The 20,780-nt window shown below is 40.4% G+C and overlaps 1 protein-coding gene across 6 annotated transcripts in view; it reads right to left on the bottom strand.

Moving 5' to 3' along the window:
- DMXL1 (Dmx like 1) overlaps positions 1–20,780 on the bottom strand; it is a 110,232-nt gene that overhangs the window by 81,005 nt on the left and 8,447 nt on the right. For all 6 annotated transcript variants that reach the window (XR_006101744.1, XR_006101743.1, XM_042447903.1 and 3 more), the window contains exons 2-6: positions 15,874–15,999; positions 8,119–8,196; positions 5,624–5,702; positions 3,847–3,973; positions 2,543–2,609 (exon numbers count right to left, since the gene is read on the bottom strand). Coding sequence is in view for 4 of the 6 variants with exons in the window: in XM_042447903.1 (XP_042303837.1) it covers positions 2,543–2,609; positions 3,847–3,973; positions 5,624–5,702; positions 8,119–8,196; positions 15,874–15,999 (477 nt within the window). In the remaining 2 variants the exon portion in view is untranslated. The remainder of the gene's footprint in view (positions 1–2,542; positions 2,610–3,846; positions 3,974–5,623; positions 5,703–8,118; positions 8,197–15,873; positions 16,000–20,780) is intronic.

Consider the following 20,780-nt stretch of genomic DNA (forward strand, 5'->3'; position numbering starts at 1 on the left):
AATCTCATTTGGAAGAGCATTTCTAAGTGTGGGAAAAGTATGCAGAAAGCTTTTTTTTCTAGCAGCTGCTTGTTACACCACTGTAGCACCCAGGGAAGCTGTAGCACCCAGGGAACAGTCTCTAAAAGTGATCTTCATTACTGAACAGTCCCTTGAACAGACTAGTCCTAAATCACATAGATTTTTAAAGATCAACACTGCCTCTTTGAATTGGGTCTAGAAGCTGACAGACAGACAGTGCTACTGATGCATCACAGGATCAATAAGTTCCAAATAAACAGCATGCTGATCCCATGGTCAATACTCAAGAGCTCATTTCAATTATATCTAAGTCTTCAGCAATAGCCTCAGATAAAGAACATTATAGAATTCCAAATGGGATGCAACTAAGGTATGTGCTGCCATGACCAAACTGGATGTCTCTAAAAATGGGCATGGTTGGCAGACTAATTTTAATTGTGCAAGTGCACTCCTGGCAACTGCAGAAACCTAATATCCAGATACAAAGCTGAAGCCAGGAGTACATTCAAACTATAAACCAGTACCTTCAGCAGTAGTGCGATCCCACTCCAAATGTGTAACATGATGATCCTCAAATAAGACTTATAATTGATTTGTTTATATTAGGATCCCTTTCCTTAAGCAAGTCAGACTTCAGTATTATAGGAAATGAGTAGGTTTGACACATTACATCAAGCTTTTCCTTAAGTAATACTGAGTGCTGTCAAATGTTCAAGGCAATTACTGACACAGCTGGAAAGATATCTGATATCCTGTTCAAGAACCAGGGTGTGGTTTACTTGTTTGAGTATTGAACTAAAACTTGAGGATACCAGATGTGAACTGATAGAAACTCGTTGGGTAACTTTGGCAAGACAGATTCTATCAGCCCAAAAAAAGGCAATGGCAAACCACCACTGAATAATTCTTGTCAGGAAAATCCTATGAAAGTGTCACTTATAACGCCATGTAAAGCAAGAAGTGCTGAGTCTAGTACGGTTACTAAAAATAACTTATTTTGGATTAAGTATTTGCCATTTTATAATAATAATCTTATAATAATAATCCTGAATAAACATTTCTAAAAGTTCTTTTCTGGTGCAGAAGGAAAAAATGAAATTTAGTCTAAATCTTGAGATATCAACAGCAACTTTTCAAACTGTGGTAGTTCACAGAGGAGAACCATGCACAAGAAATTTTGAACCATGGAAGCAAGAAGTTACACAAAACCTGAACTGGTTTTACTAAGCTTGTGGTTTCCTAATCTGACCAAAATATCAGTGGAGTCCTACATATACCGTATATACTCGTCTATAAATCTAAAAATTTATGCCCAAAATTGACCCAAAAATCCTAGGTTGACTTATTTACGGGTAAATATGATAATGTGATAGCAGCTCTTTTCAGGTTTCGTTTTTCTGTCCTGAGCCAAGCAGATAAGAGTAATTGATTGACTTATTGCTGTTTGTTTAACAGTTCCTCTCCCACTCCCACATTTTGCTGTCTTGGGAGTGAAGGCTGAAACAATAAAGCCCTCTTGCTGCTCGCATACACACATTGAAGAAGCCTCCAAGTTTTACATTCAACCTATTCATGGGGCGTGCCAAAGTCCCTAATTTTGGCTCCAAAACCTGCCCTCGATTTATACATGAGGTCGACTTATAGTTGAGTACATACAGTACCCTGTAAGACTTTTTCACAACCTACCTGCCCTGCCATGACTTTACATCCAACCCTACTGCACAATGGAATAATAATGCAGAATGGAAAAGAATACATATTATGTAAATACACACACACATAAACACGCACACACACACAAATACCAATTTCTGTACCAACATAAAACCAGCATCTAAGGGAGGTGTGTGTGTGTGTATATATATATATATATATATATATATATATATAGAGAGAGAGAGAGAGAGAGGAAGAGAGGGAGAGTATATACTCGACTATAAGTCGACCTCATGTATAAGTCAAGAGCAGATTTTGGGGTCAAAATTATGGATCTTGATATGACCCATGAATAAGCTGAGGGTAAAACTTAGGGGCATGCAACAAAGGATCTGAATGAAGCAAAGGAAAATGAACCTACAAAATTCTGGCATGCATAACTGTGCTCTCCCTAAAGACTGGATGGATGAGAAGGGGGGCATTGCTTCCAAGACACATTACACTCATGCCTATCACCAGGAGATGGTTCCCTTTTCTATGAGTTGAAGTACAGTATGTACAATGACCCATGGATAGGTCGACCCAGGTTTTTGGGATCAGTTTTCTGACTAAAATTTCTAGACTTATACATGAATAAATACAGTATATATAAAATAGTACACAGTTCAATAAATGCCAATGTCTATTGGTATCTTTTATTAAATTATAAAAACATCATATTGATAATGATTTTTTAAACTCCAGAATTCAACATATTTTATGAGTTTTTTTATTGTTATTACTATTATTAGCCACACTGATGCTGTATGAAGAAAGTGATCCCAATGAAAGTAATATAATTTCAAATTCTATCATACTTGTTTACCTTCCCTGCAGTAGCAAAGAATTCTCCATCTGGTGAAAACTTCATCAGGTGAACTTCAGAAGCAGTTCTACAAAGCAGGATAGAAACATTGTATTGAACATTATTCAAGACCTCAAACACTTATTAACACATTATTTCTGTGGCCTCTGTTTCTGAAACCTTGTAAAGATATTACAGAGGGTTCAGTTCCCTGCTGGCCTATAGAAATAAAGTCACAACATTTGTTTTTCATATTAATTAGTCAAAATAATTATATATCGAATGTACTGTGTTTCTATTTTAGGCATATTTCAATATTTGTCATTTGGATTTCAAGTAACAGCAGGCACAAAGGCTCACCTTGTCTGGGATACAGTTTTTTTTTTTTTTATTTTGACCTAGTTTCAGCAGTAACAAGTATTTTACAAAGATAGTACAGTGGGACCTCAGTATCCATGCGGACTCTGTTCTGCCCTCCCCAACCCAGATACCAAAATCTGCAGATGTTCGATGTCCCCAATGGCAGCGCATGCACGTGGCCATGCAGCCATTAGGAACACCCCCCATTGCAGGCATGTGGCTGAGCCACCACTGGGGACAACAAGGCTTCAGGTAAGCCACCACTGTCTTGAGTGGAGGCGCATGCAAGCAGCCAAGCCACAAGAGTTCAAGTAAGCCCTCATCCCTGTGTCTATAATGGCAGCATGGCTGTGTGCATGTGCCACCATTGGGGACAACACAGGCTTGCCATACACGGATGCTCAGATCCATGGATGGCAAGTCCACAGATCCTGGGGTCCCAGTGTATTTAGGAAAATCTGTAGGAGCATCATTCTTAGCCCCTAGGGCAGTGATGGTGAACCTTTTCGAGGCCGAGTGCCCAAACTATAACCCAAAACCCACTTATTTATTGCCAAGTGCCATGTCCCTCTGGCTTTCTAGTAAGAAACTCTGGCAAACTCTGTGCTGGGGCAATGGCACATGTGCCCACAGAGAGGGCTCCGAGTGCCACTTCTGGCACGTGTGCCATAGGTTCGCCATCACTGCCCTAGGGCTCTTCCAAGATGTTGATGCTTAAGACAAGATAGTGTTCCCCATTAATTCACATCCACATTTCATGTGCAGAAAAGCAGTTGAATTTTACTTCAGTGTAGCTGCCTCTACGGATAACTTGTTAACTTAGGAAACATGGCAGAGTATGCGTGGTGTAGATACAGCTTTGTTTTTCAATGTCTTACCACCATGCCTTGCCCTTATAGCATCTCCTACCTGAGGGTGACTTTACTAGGCAAAGAAGCATAAAGATGTTAGTATTTATTTCTTACTTGCACTGCCAAATGACTCTCCAGTTTTGACTATCTACTTTTTCTGGATTTTCTTCTTCCAATAAATTGTCAAAATGGACATTGGACCAAAGCTGCAGACAACTGGAACCAGTCAGCAAACGAGACCCTAGATTTTACAAATGTATACACAGCAAAGAGAACAGAATTAGAAGTCAATCTATGCAGCATAAAACATATGCCTGGGACTATAAACTCTTATGCAACATAGATTACATTTAATCTATGTTTAGACTAAAGATCTCTATAGCTATTTTAGGGAGTAAATGAGGGGATAGAAAAACTCTTCCATTTCTGTTGGATTCCACTGCCAATATAAGTCTGTTCATATGATGAACAATTTGACATTCATCATTAGGGAACAACTATTAACATAATTTATATTCATTGTAAACAATCAAAGACTATTGGCAAGGACCATCTTCTAAAATGATGACTATTTTGTGATTTTAGTTTGATCCAGTGGAAATGTGGAAATGTATGGCCGAAAAGCAGAACTTTCAGAAAGCAGAATCTGCAAAGATTTAAATTCCATAGCAGAACTCCACCATACCCACTCAGCTTTCTGGATCTCTTACCAACTGATCTGATTTGCTGAAAAAAATATTACTTTCATAAAAATGAAAGAATAGTCAGGAAGGCAGAAGAATACATCAGTCAAGAATAGTAGATGAAAATGACTTAAGGGATAGAAAGTATAGGTAAAACCAGTAATCCTGTAACGGAATTGTGAAAGCATTAACATATTGTGAATGTATTATATATCTAAAAGATATGCATGTTTTTTTTAAAAAATTAGCCTTTTAAAGCTATTTTTATTTGAGCTATTTAATATAGTTTTCCTTTGTTTAAATTATTCACTAATTTTAACCTGGAATTGTTTGATTTTTAAAAAATATTATTTTATCTATTTGCCACAGATTTCACGAAAAAGGTGAGATAAAAATATTTTAGGACCAAATAAAAAAATTTATCTACCTCCTTCTCTACAAATATTTTTTATATTTTTGCCTAACATCACAATATATTTACAAAATATTTTTTTTAGTCTAAGAGATATCACAGAGTTTAAAAGACACCATTAAGTAAATGCAAATATTTAGTTTGCCCCAAGCATTATGGTGGTAGTTTTTCAAAAACAGAATTGGGAACATCCTACTGTAATTTCAAAGCTTCCAAATGTGTCATGCTGGCATAGGCTTCTTCCCCCAACAGTAGCTAAAATTATCACTCATTTTTTCAAAAGCCATGAGGAAAATGCATAGCTATGGTCTCTCCACTGTACAGATTATCAACAGAACTATATTGTTTCTCTCTAGTCAAATCACAGCTTTCCATTACTGAATCTTTCACTTAAGAGACAGAAGGAGATAAATGTTCAAGAAACCATAGGAATCAAATCTAAAATGACCTGCCTCAACCTAGTACTCTTCAAATTTTTTAACTTCAATTCCTATCGGTGTCAGACAGCATGGTCAAGTATCTAGGGATGACACTTTAAGAAAACATTTGGAGGGCGTCAGGCTGGTGAAGGCTATTTTAGAAATTCACCCAAACAGCTCCTGTACCTTATCATGTTTAAGCACCATATTCTGTTGCTTTCAGACTTTGCAGTATACTTACCCATCTTAATATTATTGGATTTTGATAATGCAAGACAACCTTGGAAATTCATTTAAACAAGGGAAACAAAAACCTTGAATAAAATGAAATTAGTGAAAAATTGTCAAGGAAAATATCTAGTTAAATTGGTACTAACCTGATGGATCCCAGGTTAAATTATGCACCACATTTTCAAGTGAAATTTGATCTGATTTCTGCCACTGATAATGTAATCCCTAAAGCCAAAGACAGACAAAATATTAAGTAATTCTAAAAATCTTACATTCAGTTACAAGGTTTGCTGGTTCAAGCATAACATGAAGTCTACTGAGAGATTTGCTATCAAACTGTTTTTTTTATCAAGGTCCAAGAAAATAAAAAGAATACAATCTGCCCTCTGTTTACGCGGGGGTCAGTTCCAAACACACACACACACACTCGTGAAAACTGAGACATGCACTTATTCAAGCCCCATAGGCTTGAACGGGGCACACACCCCCATTGAGGATAACCGAGTTCACCCCTCCAAGTATAATCAAGAACACAGATCTCAAGTCCGTGAGAAAGGAGGGGCAACTGTACTTCAAATAACCTGAGATAGCAATAGGAACTTCGTTTATATATCACTTCATACCAGCCTCTAAGCAGCCTCTAAGCAGTTTACAACTGTAAGCTAATTGCCCCCATCAAGCTGGGTACTCATTTTAGTGACCTCGGAAGGATGCAAGCCTGAGTCAAGCCTGAGCCCTTGGCTGGTATTGAACTTGCTATCTTGTGGTTTGTGTGCGAGTGGCTGCAGTACAGGCATTTAACCACTGTGCCACCAGGGCTCCTGAACTTTTTAGACATCACTGAAAGCTGTAAAGCTGCTGTTCAAGCTGAACATAAACTCAAATTTAAAATAGGATCAAAAGACATATTTGTACAAACTCATTAAAAACAAAGGAAATGTGGAAATGCAATAACTGATAGCCTGTAGAACTGACTGAAAAATTCTACACATAGATTGTAACATAGAATTCTAAATATCTGTTTTCCATCAAACTTTAGTTTGTGGGGCGAAGCAGACAGGGATAAAGGAGTGGCCCGCAATTGACCAGGGACTATGGCAACTCCACAGCCCACTCTCAAAGCAGGCTGCCACCGTGGTCCCAAAAAAGCTGACAGCAAGGAGTGGATTTTTGCTGCTCCTTTTCCCAGTAGCTTCAGGCTGCCTTGGGCAGCCTCAGGGTAACTTCCAGCTGGTTTGAGGCCATGCGTCATCTGCACACCATGCCCTCAAAGTGGCTCAAAGATGTTCCTTTTGACACATCTGTGTTGGGCCTATATTGCCTAAAAGATTCTTTAAAAGTAAAGCTTGCATTTCTATATATTGTACACTCATATGGGAAATAAGTTCTATTGCATTCAATAGAACTACCTTCTGGGTAGATATGTAAAGGATTCTCAGTCCTTAGATTGTATACTGACACACTTGTATTCAGTTTCCTTGGAAATCCTATATAGGCTTCTTGCCACTGAATAAACATCCAAGGCATTAACAACTAATCTGTCCACTATTCTTCACTAATTCAGTGTAGGTGAGCAAACCTGTAAAGCTTTCATCATTCTTGCTTACTGATAGCTCTCAATGTATGTGAATTGGACTTCTTGCTCTCCCTGGAGATCCCAGAGATGTCTTGGCACTGCAGTAAAAAAAATAAATCTGGGAACTCTTCATCTGAATGGATAAGCTATGGCACCAACACCTTGACTTCTCCTGACAGCTTCCTTCAAAGAGACAATCAGCAGAGAAATTCTAACTCAGCTTGCCAATTGCTGAACATGTCACCTTCAGGCAAAGAGAATAAAGTGCTGCTGCTGGGATATGAATATGAGGACCTTTTTTGCCCCAGCAAGTGAGCATAGTATTAGGGCAATATATGCCAAATGCTGACAGTCTGTTTTGGGGACTGGCTTATTACAAAGCTGGGGATGACTTGTGCCATCTCCTGATCTAATTTATTCAATCCTCTTCTGTCACTTAATCATATTGTTAATAGAACAGCTCAAAGGGTTGGCTGAATGCATATACAGTCAGTCCTCTGCATCCATGGACTCTACCAACTGAAAATAATCACCCAAAAATTCCAAAGAACAACCCTTGTTTTTTCCATTTTATACACGAGGGATGCCATTTTACTATGCCACTGTATATAATACTTACATTTGTCATGTCTTTTAACATATGATGCAGCAACCTCAATGAAGCTAAAGAGGGGACTTGATAATATTATGCCCATAGGGGAAAGGGTAGGATACAAGTGGAATAATTTCATCTCTATCAAAGGTTTACCATGTCTCCAGAGCAATAAAACCAAATCATACAACATATACAGTGGTGCCTCGGGTTACGAAATTAATTCGTTCCGCCATTCCTTTCGTAACCCGAAACACTTTTCCGTTAGCACTGGAAAGCCTATAGCTGCACTTTGCAGCATTTGAATTTCGCGCCGAAATGAATTTCGTAACCCGAAAAATATTTCGTAACCCGAAACAGTTTTTGCCAATCCAACTTTTTCGTATCCCGGAAATTTCGTAACCCGATCATTTCGTATCCCGAGGCACCACTGTACAATCTTTTTAGTGAAGAAATAAAGATGATTCACTTACAGTATGTTGAATATTCTTCTGTTTAAAATGTTGAATGGGCTCAAAGATGCAAATCACATTCCCATAAGAAGCTGCAATCTAAAAAAAATTGCATGCTAAATTTAGTAGTTTGTTTTAAGATTGTGGAACTCCCTTTCATAGGTATAAGCCTATCGTTAACCACCTCTCCAAGAATAATCATCTACAAGAAATGACAATTTTTAGAGGATCACGAAGCAGTACAAAACTGCTTTGTGTAGCTATGGTCACATGAAGCTTTATGGCAATCTAAATATATCTAACAAGCTTTGGCTGGGAGTTGTAGAATATAATTATAGCCTAGATACAACACTGTGATGGTGAAGCAGCACAACAGAACTTCATTCCTCTCCCCTCAATATAAAATTAACAAAATCCACATACATGACCTACATTACTGAAACAGTAAAATACATAGTATACTGAATGACAAAAAGAGTACTTGTAAAAACAAGCACGTTTTCAACATGCACCTAAAATAAGAATTGTCAGATAATGTCTGATATCAGTGGGATATCGTACAACACACAGCATCATGCAAAATGTCCTGCTCTTAACTACTCTGTTGTAGTCAAACATCTGAATGTCCATAGGTTTCCCACTCCAGTTTTATTGCATAATTATTTTCATGAACAGTTCTCATTTTTTAAAAAAGACACAGTACTATTGTTTACAATGCTTTCGTCTTCTACTCAGAACCCTTGGTTATATGTTGCTGTTTTTCACATTCACAGTTGTTCTTGTTTTGTGCATTCAAATGATTTCCACCTTATGGCAACCCTAAAATGGAACCATCACAGAGTTTTCTTGGCAAGATTTATTCAGAAGTAGAATTACTCATGCCTTCCTGAAGCTGGGAGGGTGTGACATACCGAAGGTCACCCAGTGGGTATCCATGCCTAAACAGAGATTCAAACCCTGGTCTCCAGAGTTGTAATCTAATGCTCAAACCACTACACCATGCTGGCTCTCTGGTATGTAGTCAGATATAACTTCAAAAGATAAGAAAACTGTAACAAAAACAAACCATCACTAGTATGACCTAAATATGTCAGATGGAATTCTGTCAGAGTTGTATAGAAGTCAATGCAGTAAAGGCCATAAGCAGCCAAAATGTGCAGTGTTTAAGGGGGAAAATGAACAAGATACACTCCAATATATAAAACAGTAAAGCACCCTGAGAAAATGCAAATTGTGACAGCTAATAAATTTCACATATAAAACAGCTTTAGGTATTATTGATAGCCCTCAGTGTGGACAAAACTGTGTGGTGAGGGTGGTGGTTGTTTTGTTTTGTGGGTTTTTTGACACATTTTAGGTATGTTTGTAACTGTAAATAACATACCTACCTTAAAGAATAACTTAGTTCAAATTAAGTAATTTGATGAAAATAAATAGCTCAAGTGTGCAAAGGAATTGTCAGACTTTGCAAATACAGGCATTTCTTCCTTTCTTCCTTTGCACTAGTTTTTGAAAGAGTGAGCCAAGGCAGAGCAAAGGAAAAAACAGTAACACTAAAAAGAGAATACAAACTTGTCCAATGAGCAGGTAAATATATTCCCATTTGTTATTGTTAATGGCCTTCAAGTTGACCTCGACCCATGGTGACCCTGTGGATAAGATATTTCCAAGTTTCCCTATCTGCAACCACTCTGTGCAGCTCCTGCAGTAGGGTTGCCATACCTCCGGACCTCGAAACCAGGGAAAATGTAGGACAAACATTTCAAATGTAGGACACACAAACATGGAGGCCCAAGCAACGCGGGAAAGCCTCCGCCTTAAGGAGGCTTTCAGTCGCCGCCTGGGCCCCCGGCCTCGCTGCAATCGCGGCGGGGAGAGGAGGCCCAAGCGGGGCGGGAAAACCCCCTTCAGCTTGCCACATCCTGCCCAGGGGCGGGGGCAAACTGGGGCAGGACCGTGCAGACCCGCCCCAAACCTGGAAAGTCCCGCCCCCAGGCAGGATATGGCAACCCTATTCTGCAGGTTCAGGCCTGACTGAATCTAATCTACTTGCACATGGCCTTCTCTTTTCACTGCCTTCTACTTTTACTGCATCACTGTCTTTTCTAATGAATCATGCTTTCTCATGATGTGGCCAAAGACTGCCCCAATATTGAACCTCAAAACCTAACACGACTGAGTGTAGTAAGGCTGATATTATACAGAAATATTTGTCAGATATTCCCATTGTAAGTGCCGTATATTCCGGCATATAAGACGACTGGGCGTATAAGACGACCCCCAAATTTACAACTTAAAATAGAGTATTTGGGATATATTCACCGTATAAGACCACCCCTCTCTTCCTTGATAAGTCAGAAAGGAGCTGAAGGCACACAACAACAGCAGCAGCAGCAGCAGCAACAGACGAGAAAGAGGGGGGAGGAGAAAAAAGGAGAAGGAGAAAGAAGAAAAGGAGAAGAAGAGGAGGCAGACTCCACTACATTCTGAGGAAGGAGTGTGTTCCATGTTTGAAATAACAGCATACACAACATTATTTCACCCGCCCCGACAACTCCTCCCGCCCTTCCTCTTGGTGCATCTACACTTTAGAATTAATGCAGTTTGACACCACTTTAAGAGCTGCTGCTCCATCCTATTGGAATCCTAGGATTTGTAGTTTTATAAGGTCTTTTGCCTTCTCTGCCCAAAGAATGCAGGGTGCTGCTCCAAACTACAAATCCCAGGGATTCTGTATGGATGGAGCTGTGGCAGTTCAAGTGGCTCCTATTGGAATCAAAGCCCAGGAAGCTTTGTGCCAAATAGAAATGTGTTAGGCTGCAACTGCACTGCAGAAATAATCCAGTTTGACACCCCTTTAACTGCCCTGGCTCAGTGCTAGGGAATCCTGGGAATTCTAGTTTTCTGAGACATCTCAGCAAACTTTGGTGTGACAACAAACTACAATTCTCAGGATTTCATAGCACTGGGCCATGGCAGTTAAAATGGTATGAAACTGGATTGTCTCTGGAATGAAGATGCAGCCTAAATTGGATCCAAGACACACTACAGAAATAATCCAGTTCAAGACCACTTTAGCTGCCCTGGCTCAGTGCTAGGGAACCCTGGGAAGTGTAGTTTTGTGAGACATTGAGCCTTCTCTGTCAGAAAGAGCTCTGGTGCCACAACAAACTACAATTCCTAGGATTCCCTAGCACTGAGCCAGGAGAGTTAAAGTGGTCACAAACTGGATTATTTCTGCAGTGTGTTTTGGACCTTGGTTATTAAAAATGCTCAAGGTCCAATCCATACTGCAGAAATACTCCAGTTTGAGGCCGCTTTAGCTGGCCTGGCTCAATGCTAGGGAACCCTGGGAATTGTAGTTTTGTGAGAAAGAGCTCTGGTGCCACAATGAACTACAATTCCCATGCATCTGAGGAAGTACACTTAAGTCTAGGAAAGCTGCCACCTTTTCTTTCAGTGAGTCTCAAATGTGCTACAAGACCTATCTCTCTATCATCATCATCATCATTATTGTTATCATTATTAAATCCAAATGCACCTGCAGAAGTGGACTTAAACTGGCAAAACTGATATAAATAAATAAATAAAGGATGATAATAATAATAATAATAATAATAATATACTGTAGACTCTATCTCTGGGGCTGGGATCTGGATGCATGGAGGCAATTCCCTTGAAAAACCAGGGAATCCTGGGAATTGTAGTTTGTGAGGGCGGGGGGGGGCAACCACTGTCTGATTGGCTGTTAGTGTGACTCCATCCAAACAGGATTGGTTGCTCTGTAGCCTGGCTCTCAGAGGGACTCAGGGGCTGAGAGAGAGAGAGAGAGAGAGAGAGAGAGAGAGAGACCCTTTTCTGAGGGTGGGGTGGCGACCACTCTCCAGCCCTCTCTCTGATTGGCTGAAAACTGTGAGTGTGTGACTCCAAAGGATTGGTTGCTCTGTAGCCAGCCTTGCTCTCAGGCTGGAGGGGGAAGGTAGAGAGACCTTCTGCCTTCCGAGGACAGGAAGGGAAAGGAGGGAGCAAGGAAGGAAGGAAGAGAAGAAAAGGAAGAAAAAGGGAAGGGAGGGAGGGAGGGAGGGAAGGAAGGAAGGAGGGGAAAAGAAAGGGAAGGAGGGAGGGAAGGCAGGGGAAAAGCAAAGGAGGAGAGAACGGAGGAGGATGCTCCTTTGCCTTTGAGAGAAGCCTTCCCTGCTGAGGGCTCTCTTTAGGACCCAGGGGCTTTCCGGAGTACAAGACGACCCCCGACTTTGGGGAAGATTTTCCAGGGCTAAAAAGTAGTCTTGTACGATGGAAAATACGGTAAATAAGAAAACCACACAGAAAAGAAATAGAATAATAAAGACAGAAGGATAGACTGTAAGAATAATATATTTTTGTTCTGACCAATTTCTGAGCTAAAACAGCTTCTGCCTGTGCACGTGGGACTTGGATCTAACCTAATAAATGTTGATTTGTTGTTGTTAACTGCTCCCAAGTCAACCTTGACATGTAGCAACCCCATGGATGAAGCTCTCCCAAGAACCCCTGTCTTAGACCGTATTTTTCAGTTCCTTCAGGCTCATGGCTGTAGCTACCTTTACTGAGTTGATCCATCTGGTCTACCTCTTTTTTCTCTAATACCTTTCCAAGAATTATTGTTTTAACTAATAAATCACAGCTTCTCACAATATGGCCGAAGTATGACAGCCTCAATTTGGCCATTCAAGCTTCTGGGGAAAGCTCAGGCTTGCATGTTCCAGTACCCATTTGTTTGTCTGGCCATTCAAACATTTGGCATTTAGCACACACACAAAAATGCACTCCTCACATAATGTTCTTGGTTTATTCCCTTCCAAAACTTTTTGAATTTCACACATTTAGTAGTGAATTTGCAATGAAGATTGGTACAAAATTTTGATATTCTAGATAGTGTGCACTCATATCTTTTTGTACCTTTTTCCACTGAACAATTTCACATATTTCTCAGTTACAAGAACTTAGTATTTGGTGGAAATAAAGTTTATGAATTGACAGAGGTACAGTAGGCCCTCCCATTAAGCGGGGGATCCGTTCTGGATTCACCCGTGTAAGGGGAAATCCACGTATGCTTGCGCCCCGTTAAAAACAATGAGGCGCATGCTTGCGGCTTAGGGTGCTGTGCACCCCAGGCGAACGCACTATCGCTTTCATTGGCGTTGCAGCTTCTGCGTAAGCCGCGTATAGTGTGCTGGCGTATGGTGCAGGTGCACTGTTTATACATTCACATCTTGTCCAGCAAAAGATTGATACTTTTTCCTTGCAGGATATAAACTTATGTAGTTTCAGAAGTAAAAGCAAAGAAGAAAAGAAGGTGTGAAATCAGATGTAAGAGTATAACCAAACAAATCTTGTAGTGACATTTAGAAAGAGCAAACTGTTCTGGAAAAGATATAAAGAGTTTCAAGACCCCAAATGTTTTTAGTAAAAGGAAAATAAGCTGCTGGGAGTTGTGTAAATATAAAAGAAGCTTCATTACTTGGAAAATGCTGTGGTAATTTAAAATCAAAAAAGGACATCAGAATCTGTTCTGAATCTTTCAGAGATTATCTTTTACTTATTTGTTTAATTTTTGTTTTATCACCTCTTGACTTCTCACATTCCCTAAGGTGATGTGCAACAGATTGAAAAGATTTTAAAAATTAACTACAAACAGATTAAACATTACATACACAGACTAAAATATTTTTAATAAATAGTTTTTACAAACTATACTATTTTTTTAAAAGGTAGAGAAGCCACTCCTGGTTTTAAGAACCAAAGACATAGGCCCAATACAAACGGGCATGCAGTGCCGTGCTGGCGCCGATTTTAGGGTTAGGGATCGCGCGGCAACCGCACGGTCCATAACCCTAAAACGGTGCAGTCCTGTGTACACGGGTGCCGCCATTGTTATGTAAGCTTTGCATGGTGTCTGCACATTGCCATGCAGCGCTTATTTAACGAGTGCACCAGTGTCACACTTGTTACGCTGCCCCTGCAGCTCAAAAAGAACCCGTTTTTTCCTGGTTCTTTTTCCTCCGTAGGGAAGCCGTGTGCCTAAAACGGTGTGGTGCCGTAACAATGGCTGCACCCTGTGTACACGGGCGCCGCCACTGTTATGTAAGATCCGCACAGTGTCTACACATTGCCATGCGGCACTTATGTAACGAGTGCGCCCGTGTCACACTTGTTACACCGCCCCTGCGGCTCAAAAAGAACCTGTTTTTTCAGGGTTCTTTTTCCTTCGTAGGGAAGCCGTGCGGTTTGGCGGCTGTGGCTTCCCTCCGGAAGAAATTAGGCCAATGGTAGGTCACCCTTTTTGGGTGGTCTGTCCCTCGCCATACTCTACTATCCTGTTTCTAATGTAAGACATCCATCCAGGCAATCAAAGCCATGTTTGTTCCACAATCAGATCTGAAGCGAGACTGAAATGGATCGAGGTAATCAGTTAAATTCGAGAAAGTGTGTTGTGCTGCCATTGCTTGCTTTAAGATTTTATTTAGAAAAGAAAGATTAGAAACTGGCTGGGAATTTTTTAGGATGGTACAGTCAATAATGATCTTACAAGTTGGAACACAGCACAGCCTTCTTTCCAATGAGAATTTACAATCTCCCTTGCAAACTTTAAGCATGAAGCTAAGGCAATCTTAGATTATCAAGTAATGTTCAAATTGCATACCAGAGTACACCTTTTGACATGTGGCACTTTAAATAAGGCAATGCATGGATTTTTTTTAAAAAAAAGATGCCTCTGTCCATCTTTTCCATACCAAACTTGAGCTCATCTCACAACTCGTTCATCCATCCTTAATTATCCTAAGAATTCTTTATTTAAACATTAAATTTTAGCTCCCCCAAGAACACCACCTGTAACTCTTTGCAACCTTGAAACGCACAGCCTCCCGTATGTTTCCAAAGTGCTTCCATGTTCAATCTGATGTTAGAGGCCACAGTTGCAAAGGATCCTCCGCCTCCAGACAAAAGCAACACCGTATCTTCCCCACTTTGACAAACTTTGAATTCTCCTCATTTCCAAGGTCTTTGCACTCTGAATCCTCTGTGTGCAGCCATCACCACAAAGAGAAGGTACAGTTTTGTCTGGCCAGGAGAGAGAGGGAGGAGGAGAGAAAGAAGTTGGTTCCTCCCGGGGGTGGCTGCAAACATTGGATTCAAAAGGAAGGTCTTTGGAAATGAGGAGGATGCAAAGTTTGACAAAGCAGGGGAATATACAGTGTTGGTTTGGGCTGGCTGTGAGGAAGGGTGAGGAGGAGGAGGGGGGTGAAGAGGTTGACTTTGTTAAGCAAGAGCTACAAAGTCACAAATAGTCAAAACCACAAATCTGAAACCTGTGAATGTGGAGGGTGGATTGTACTTGCCAATCTGTTACACACCATCCACAGAACAACAAGTAGATTATGATTTACCAGTTGTTCACCCTGGGGTAGCTGTATGGATAAACAAACCCTTTCTCCTATCACCCACAAAAATGCTTTAACAGATTCTGTGTCTACTTTTGCTGAAATGCCCACTTTTCTGCGTAGTCAGAACAAGGTAGTCCTGGCTAAAGTGTTTAAGAAATAATATCAAGGTTTAGAATAGAGACATTAATGTCTAGAAGTGGAATTGAATAGCCACATACCATGAAACATGCTGAACTTTGTTAATGGCACAGAACATAAAGTTTCAATAGTTAGTCAAGATTTTACTTGAAAAATATGCATTACAACAATATGTGTGACAGACAGAAGAAATACTACTAGTGCCATTTCTTACCTTTCCTTGCTGCATAGAGCAATCTACACATCCCACTTGTATATTTCCATGTTTTGCTCCAGGAATTATTTGTAACCTTTCAAAATCCGTTCCCAGTATCACAACATCACATCCTGATGCATATGCCTGTGAGAAAAGTAAGAAATTGCATAATTTTTTCCTCCTCTTTAAAAAAAACACAATAATCAGAAGAAAAACATATTTTTAAAATAACAATTACAAATTATACTACACATTTCTTTAGTCAGCATCATAATTTCTTTGACCAAACCTTGATGGAATAAGTGATCTTGACAACTCATTTAACTCTCACAAACAAAAACGTGACTTTTTGTATTTCTATGAGATGAGCCATTTTATAAATGACACACTCGATTTGAAAACAAATGGTTGAAAAAGGTTTCTTTATGTGATTCCAGGAAAACTCAGCTTTCATGAGTAAATTCAAGACTTCATATTTAAAATAAAGACTGCATCTAAATTCTGATTTCCACTGAACAACTCTATATTGCTCTGATGACTACTGAACTGGCTTTAGTTCTCCCCTCATACACAAGCCATTAGAACCAAACACTGTGCGAGCCAAAAAGATAAATTGTCATCATCATTACCTGTGTAAATAGTCTACTGTTTTAATGACACTGTATTGTTATCAGTGACCTTGTGTAAACCATACTGGGAGATCTGTCATTAGAAAAGTAGGAGAAAAGTTCTTAAAATGAATAAACTTATTCATTAAACTATTAAAGACACTTGATTTCCTGCAACAAAACCAAACCACTGCAGTGAATCCCATGCCCTGAACAGGCTAAGCAAAAGACTTAAAACAAAACAAAACACCAAGCCAAGTTTATTAAAAAAAAATAAACCTCACCCTTTAAAACTCTGACCCACTGTTCAAGCCAATACTTGATAATAGCACCAGTTATAAACATGCTTACCTATTTCTACATAAAGAATATAATATAATACTATTTATTTCTTACCCGCCTCTTCCTATACATCAAGGCAAGAAACAGTAGATTAAAATGCAACAGATACCAGCTAAAAACACACAACACCAATTAAAAATAAAAAAAAAAACAGTTAAAAGAGCATACACATCAAAACAATAAATTCATAATTTAAAAACCCATAATTTATAATCTGAGTAGGCCTGCTGGAAGAGATTAGTCGACAGTGCTATTTTAAATTCAGTCAGTGTATCCAGGTGTTGAATGTCTTCTGGTAGGTCATTCCATAATTTTGGGCAGCTAAAACAAAAGTCCTTTGGGTGACAAGTTGTCAGCCTAGTCTTGGCTAACTGAAGTAAAAAAAAAAATGTCCACCAGAGGACCTGAGTGTACAGAGCAGATTATATGGAAGAAGGTGATCCCACAGGTACCCTGGACCCAAATCATGTAGGATTTTAAATGTAACAACCAACCTGTTGAACTTTGCCTGGAAACTAACAGGTAGCCAGTTGAAAAATTTTGATATTGGTGAAATATGATCATTCCTAAATGAAACAGTAACAAATCTGGCTGTCATGTTTTGAACTAATTGAATTTTCCAAATTTGTTACAGAGGTAGCCCAATGTACAGTGCTTTCCAGAAGTTCAGCCTTGAGGTTGTCAGTGTGTAGACCAGTGATTCCCAAATTTTAACCCTCTAGGTCTTTTGGACTTCAACTCCCAGAAGTCCCAGCCAACTTGGCCAACAGCTAGGAATTCTAGGACCTGAAGTTCAAAACATCTGAAGGACCAAAGTTTGGGAACCACTAGTGTAGACTATCATCTTTAGATCCACCAGCTTCAGGAATGGGCACAGCTGGCATAACAGCTGAAGCTAACAGTAAGCACTGCTGCCTGTCACATTTATCTAAGCTGTCATTTGCAGGATGCATACAAAAACACCCTCAAGCTGCAAATATAGTACACTACAGCTGCTTACTATATTGACCAGAGAAGGTTGCACCGTAACTCTTGACAATCTCTGTTTTGTATTTGGGTTTGTTCTTCAGTGGACACTGCTCAAACACATCAGGATCTTTATTGGTTCAGAGGAAGTGCAATTCCATCCAGGACTAGTTGACACAACTCCATCTCCAGGTTAGGACCCTTGTCAGTAAGCACTTTCATCCTGTGTGGATTCAGTTTGCTTTTTCTCATCCAGACAATAACTTTCTCCATCCACTCATTCAGAGGAGACACACTATCCTTAACTGACCTTGTGTAAACCATAATGGTTATGAAAGCCCATAAAAGGCAGTGACGATTGTCATTTTTCTTTTCCTTGCTGCTGAACATTTCTTTCACAACAGATTTGGGGAAGCTGCTACCCAATACTGTTGTCCTGTAATTCATCTCAGGCAACATTGATGGGAGTTACTGTCCAATATCTGGGGGTGACAGGCTCTCTATCCCTCCTCTTTGGCATAAAGACTTGGGAGAATTTAACCTTACGGTAGACTATTACTACCCAAATTCTCCTCAAGGGTCCTATGCTACCACTACCACCCCTGCAATACTTTTTGAATTTCATGATTCTATCAGCTTCAACACTTTATACAATTTTAATAACTGAGCATAATATAGTACAGGTATTATAAGATTTAAATAACTGGGTCATTGGCCTGTTACAGACAGCCAAAATAAAGCTGCTTCGAGTCACAGTGGAGGTATGGTGTTTGAATGATGCATGCGTCCTAAGAGTCCAGAAGCCACACCAAAGCCACACTCCAGTCCTTAGGGCTGGAGCGTGGCTTTGGTGCAACTTCTGGACTCTTAGGACGCATGCATCATTGAAAACCCTCCCTCCACTGTGACTCGAAGCCTTATTTTGGCTGTCTGTAACAGGCCATTGTTTTCCTGTTTATTCTTAGAAATAAAGGTATTTCTTCATACCTAAAAATTCTCTCCTTTATTTTTTCTGACCACATTTTGACCCAAACATGTAAAATGGGGTGGCCTTATGCTTCCACAAATATTAACTGTAATAGGCATAATTTAACTTCTAAATTTGGAGGCCCTGGTTTGGTCCAGAATTCACTATACAAGAGCAGACTTACTGAAATAAAGGTCAACTGAAGTCCCTCTAATTTTATTGGGTCTCCCTTCAATCATGAAGAAATCTGGCTCTAACACAGTAACTTTTATTATGAAATGCTGCAAACACAGGAATGGCAACATTAATGATCTAACTATAAGCTTCCAGAAGCAACAAAACTGACCACAGATGAAGACAGACAGCTGGATCACATAGCCCTTGGGCATGATCTCTTAATGACCCTATGTATTAATGCAACTACAGCATGATTTTAGCTATTCAGCTATCATGAACACAAAAGACACTCAGAAACAAAACTTTCTTATTCTAAGCAGTCAACAAAGGATTGTTGCTGTTGTGTGTCTTCAAAGTTCAAGTTCTACTAAGGACATAACAACAGAAAAAACTGGCATATAAACATCCCTATGAACAGCTGTATTAAATCCACCCCTTATTGATGAACTTTACATTCAGAATCAAATTGCTCAAGCAACTTAAGCAACTTTTAACTTTGGCGGGTTATAGACCGCCGCTTTGAGGCGGTCTACCTCGCCGCCTTTGCTCCGTAGGAGCCGTCACCGCCACACCGCGCGGCTCTCTTACGGAGCAAAAAGAAGCTCCAAAATGGAGCTTCTTTCTGCGGCGCCTCTGTGACGTCGCGAGGCGCCAGGGGCGCATTCGCGACATCACAGCCACGCGACACGTTCGGACGCACAGCATCCGTACGTAAAGATGGCGCCGGCCGTGTGGAATGGCCGGCGCCCTATTTACGGACAGAGTCCGTATTAGACCCAGGGGCGTCTAAAGAGACGCCCTTTTTAAAATGGGACGTCCTGCGGCGTCCCAAGTGCCGGTTTGTAACCGGCCCTTTGTTACCCTAATCTCTTTCAATAGGTTTGTGAAGGTGTGTTAGTTTTTTCTCAGGAGAAATATGGTATTTGAAATGGATTAGGAGCATTTAAACATGAGGACTGATATGAATCAGCCAGGTAGCATGCAGTGATATTAGATAACATTTCCGTTATGTTGGGCTTAATGTTTTTGGAGCTTAATGATAAACAGTGGCTTATCACTACAAGCACAAGCTAACCCTGAACAAATTAGGCTACTTTCTGCTCCATACTATAATGCAAAGAAAAGTTTGGAAGCTTTTGCTTATACTTTAGACTACCCATAGCTTTGTAGTACAGGTATTATATATGTTTAAATGTGCATGAAACAAAGCGTGTGTACCTGAATCATCAGCAAGCAAAACAGTCACTATCTCAGCCACCCATGAAAAAAGTTTTGGTTTTGAGGATATTTTGGATTACAGAATTCCGGATAGTCAACCTGTATGACCAAACCTAGGCAGACTTTAGTCATTTCAGGCCTGCACAACATATGGCCCAGGGGCTGCATGATAGCCTGCAGGGACGTGGAACAAATTCAAAGCTCCTCCACCACTTGGCCTCCTCCTGAGGAGAGGGCCATACAAAGGAGGAGGAAGGGTGGACACTCATCCTGCAAGGCTTCTCCACCACCTGGTTTTCTCCTGAGGAGGCCAGGCGATGGAGAAAGAGGAGGACAGGTGAATACTCACCCGGCAAGGTTCTTTCACTGCTCAGTTTTCTCCCAAGAAGAAAACCAGGAGGAGAAAGATGGGCAAATGCTTGCCCTGCAATGCTCCTCTACCACCCTGCTTTGTCCAGAGGACGGTGGCAAACGCCTTGCAAGGTTACTCCTTTGCCTGGCTTTCTCCTGAGATGGCTGGGTGGCATAGGAGGAAGAGGGGCAAACGCTCACCATTCAAGGCTCCTCCGTCACTCTGCCATCTCTTGAGGAGAGGTCTGGGCAGAGGAGGACAGGAAAGGCTCCCCTGCTGCTCAGGTTTCTCCTGA

This window comes from Sceloporus undulatus, chromosome 2, assembly GCF_019175285.1.
Source record: "Sceloporus undulatus isolate JIND9_A2432 ecotype Alabama chromosome 2, SceUnd_v1.1, whole genome shotgun sequence".
Classification (NCBI taxonomy): domain Eukaryota; kingdom Metazoa; phylum Chordata; class Lepidosauria; order Squamata; family Phrynosomatidae; genus Sceloporus; species Sceloporus undulatus.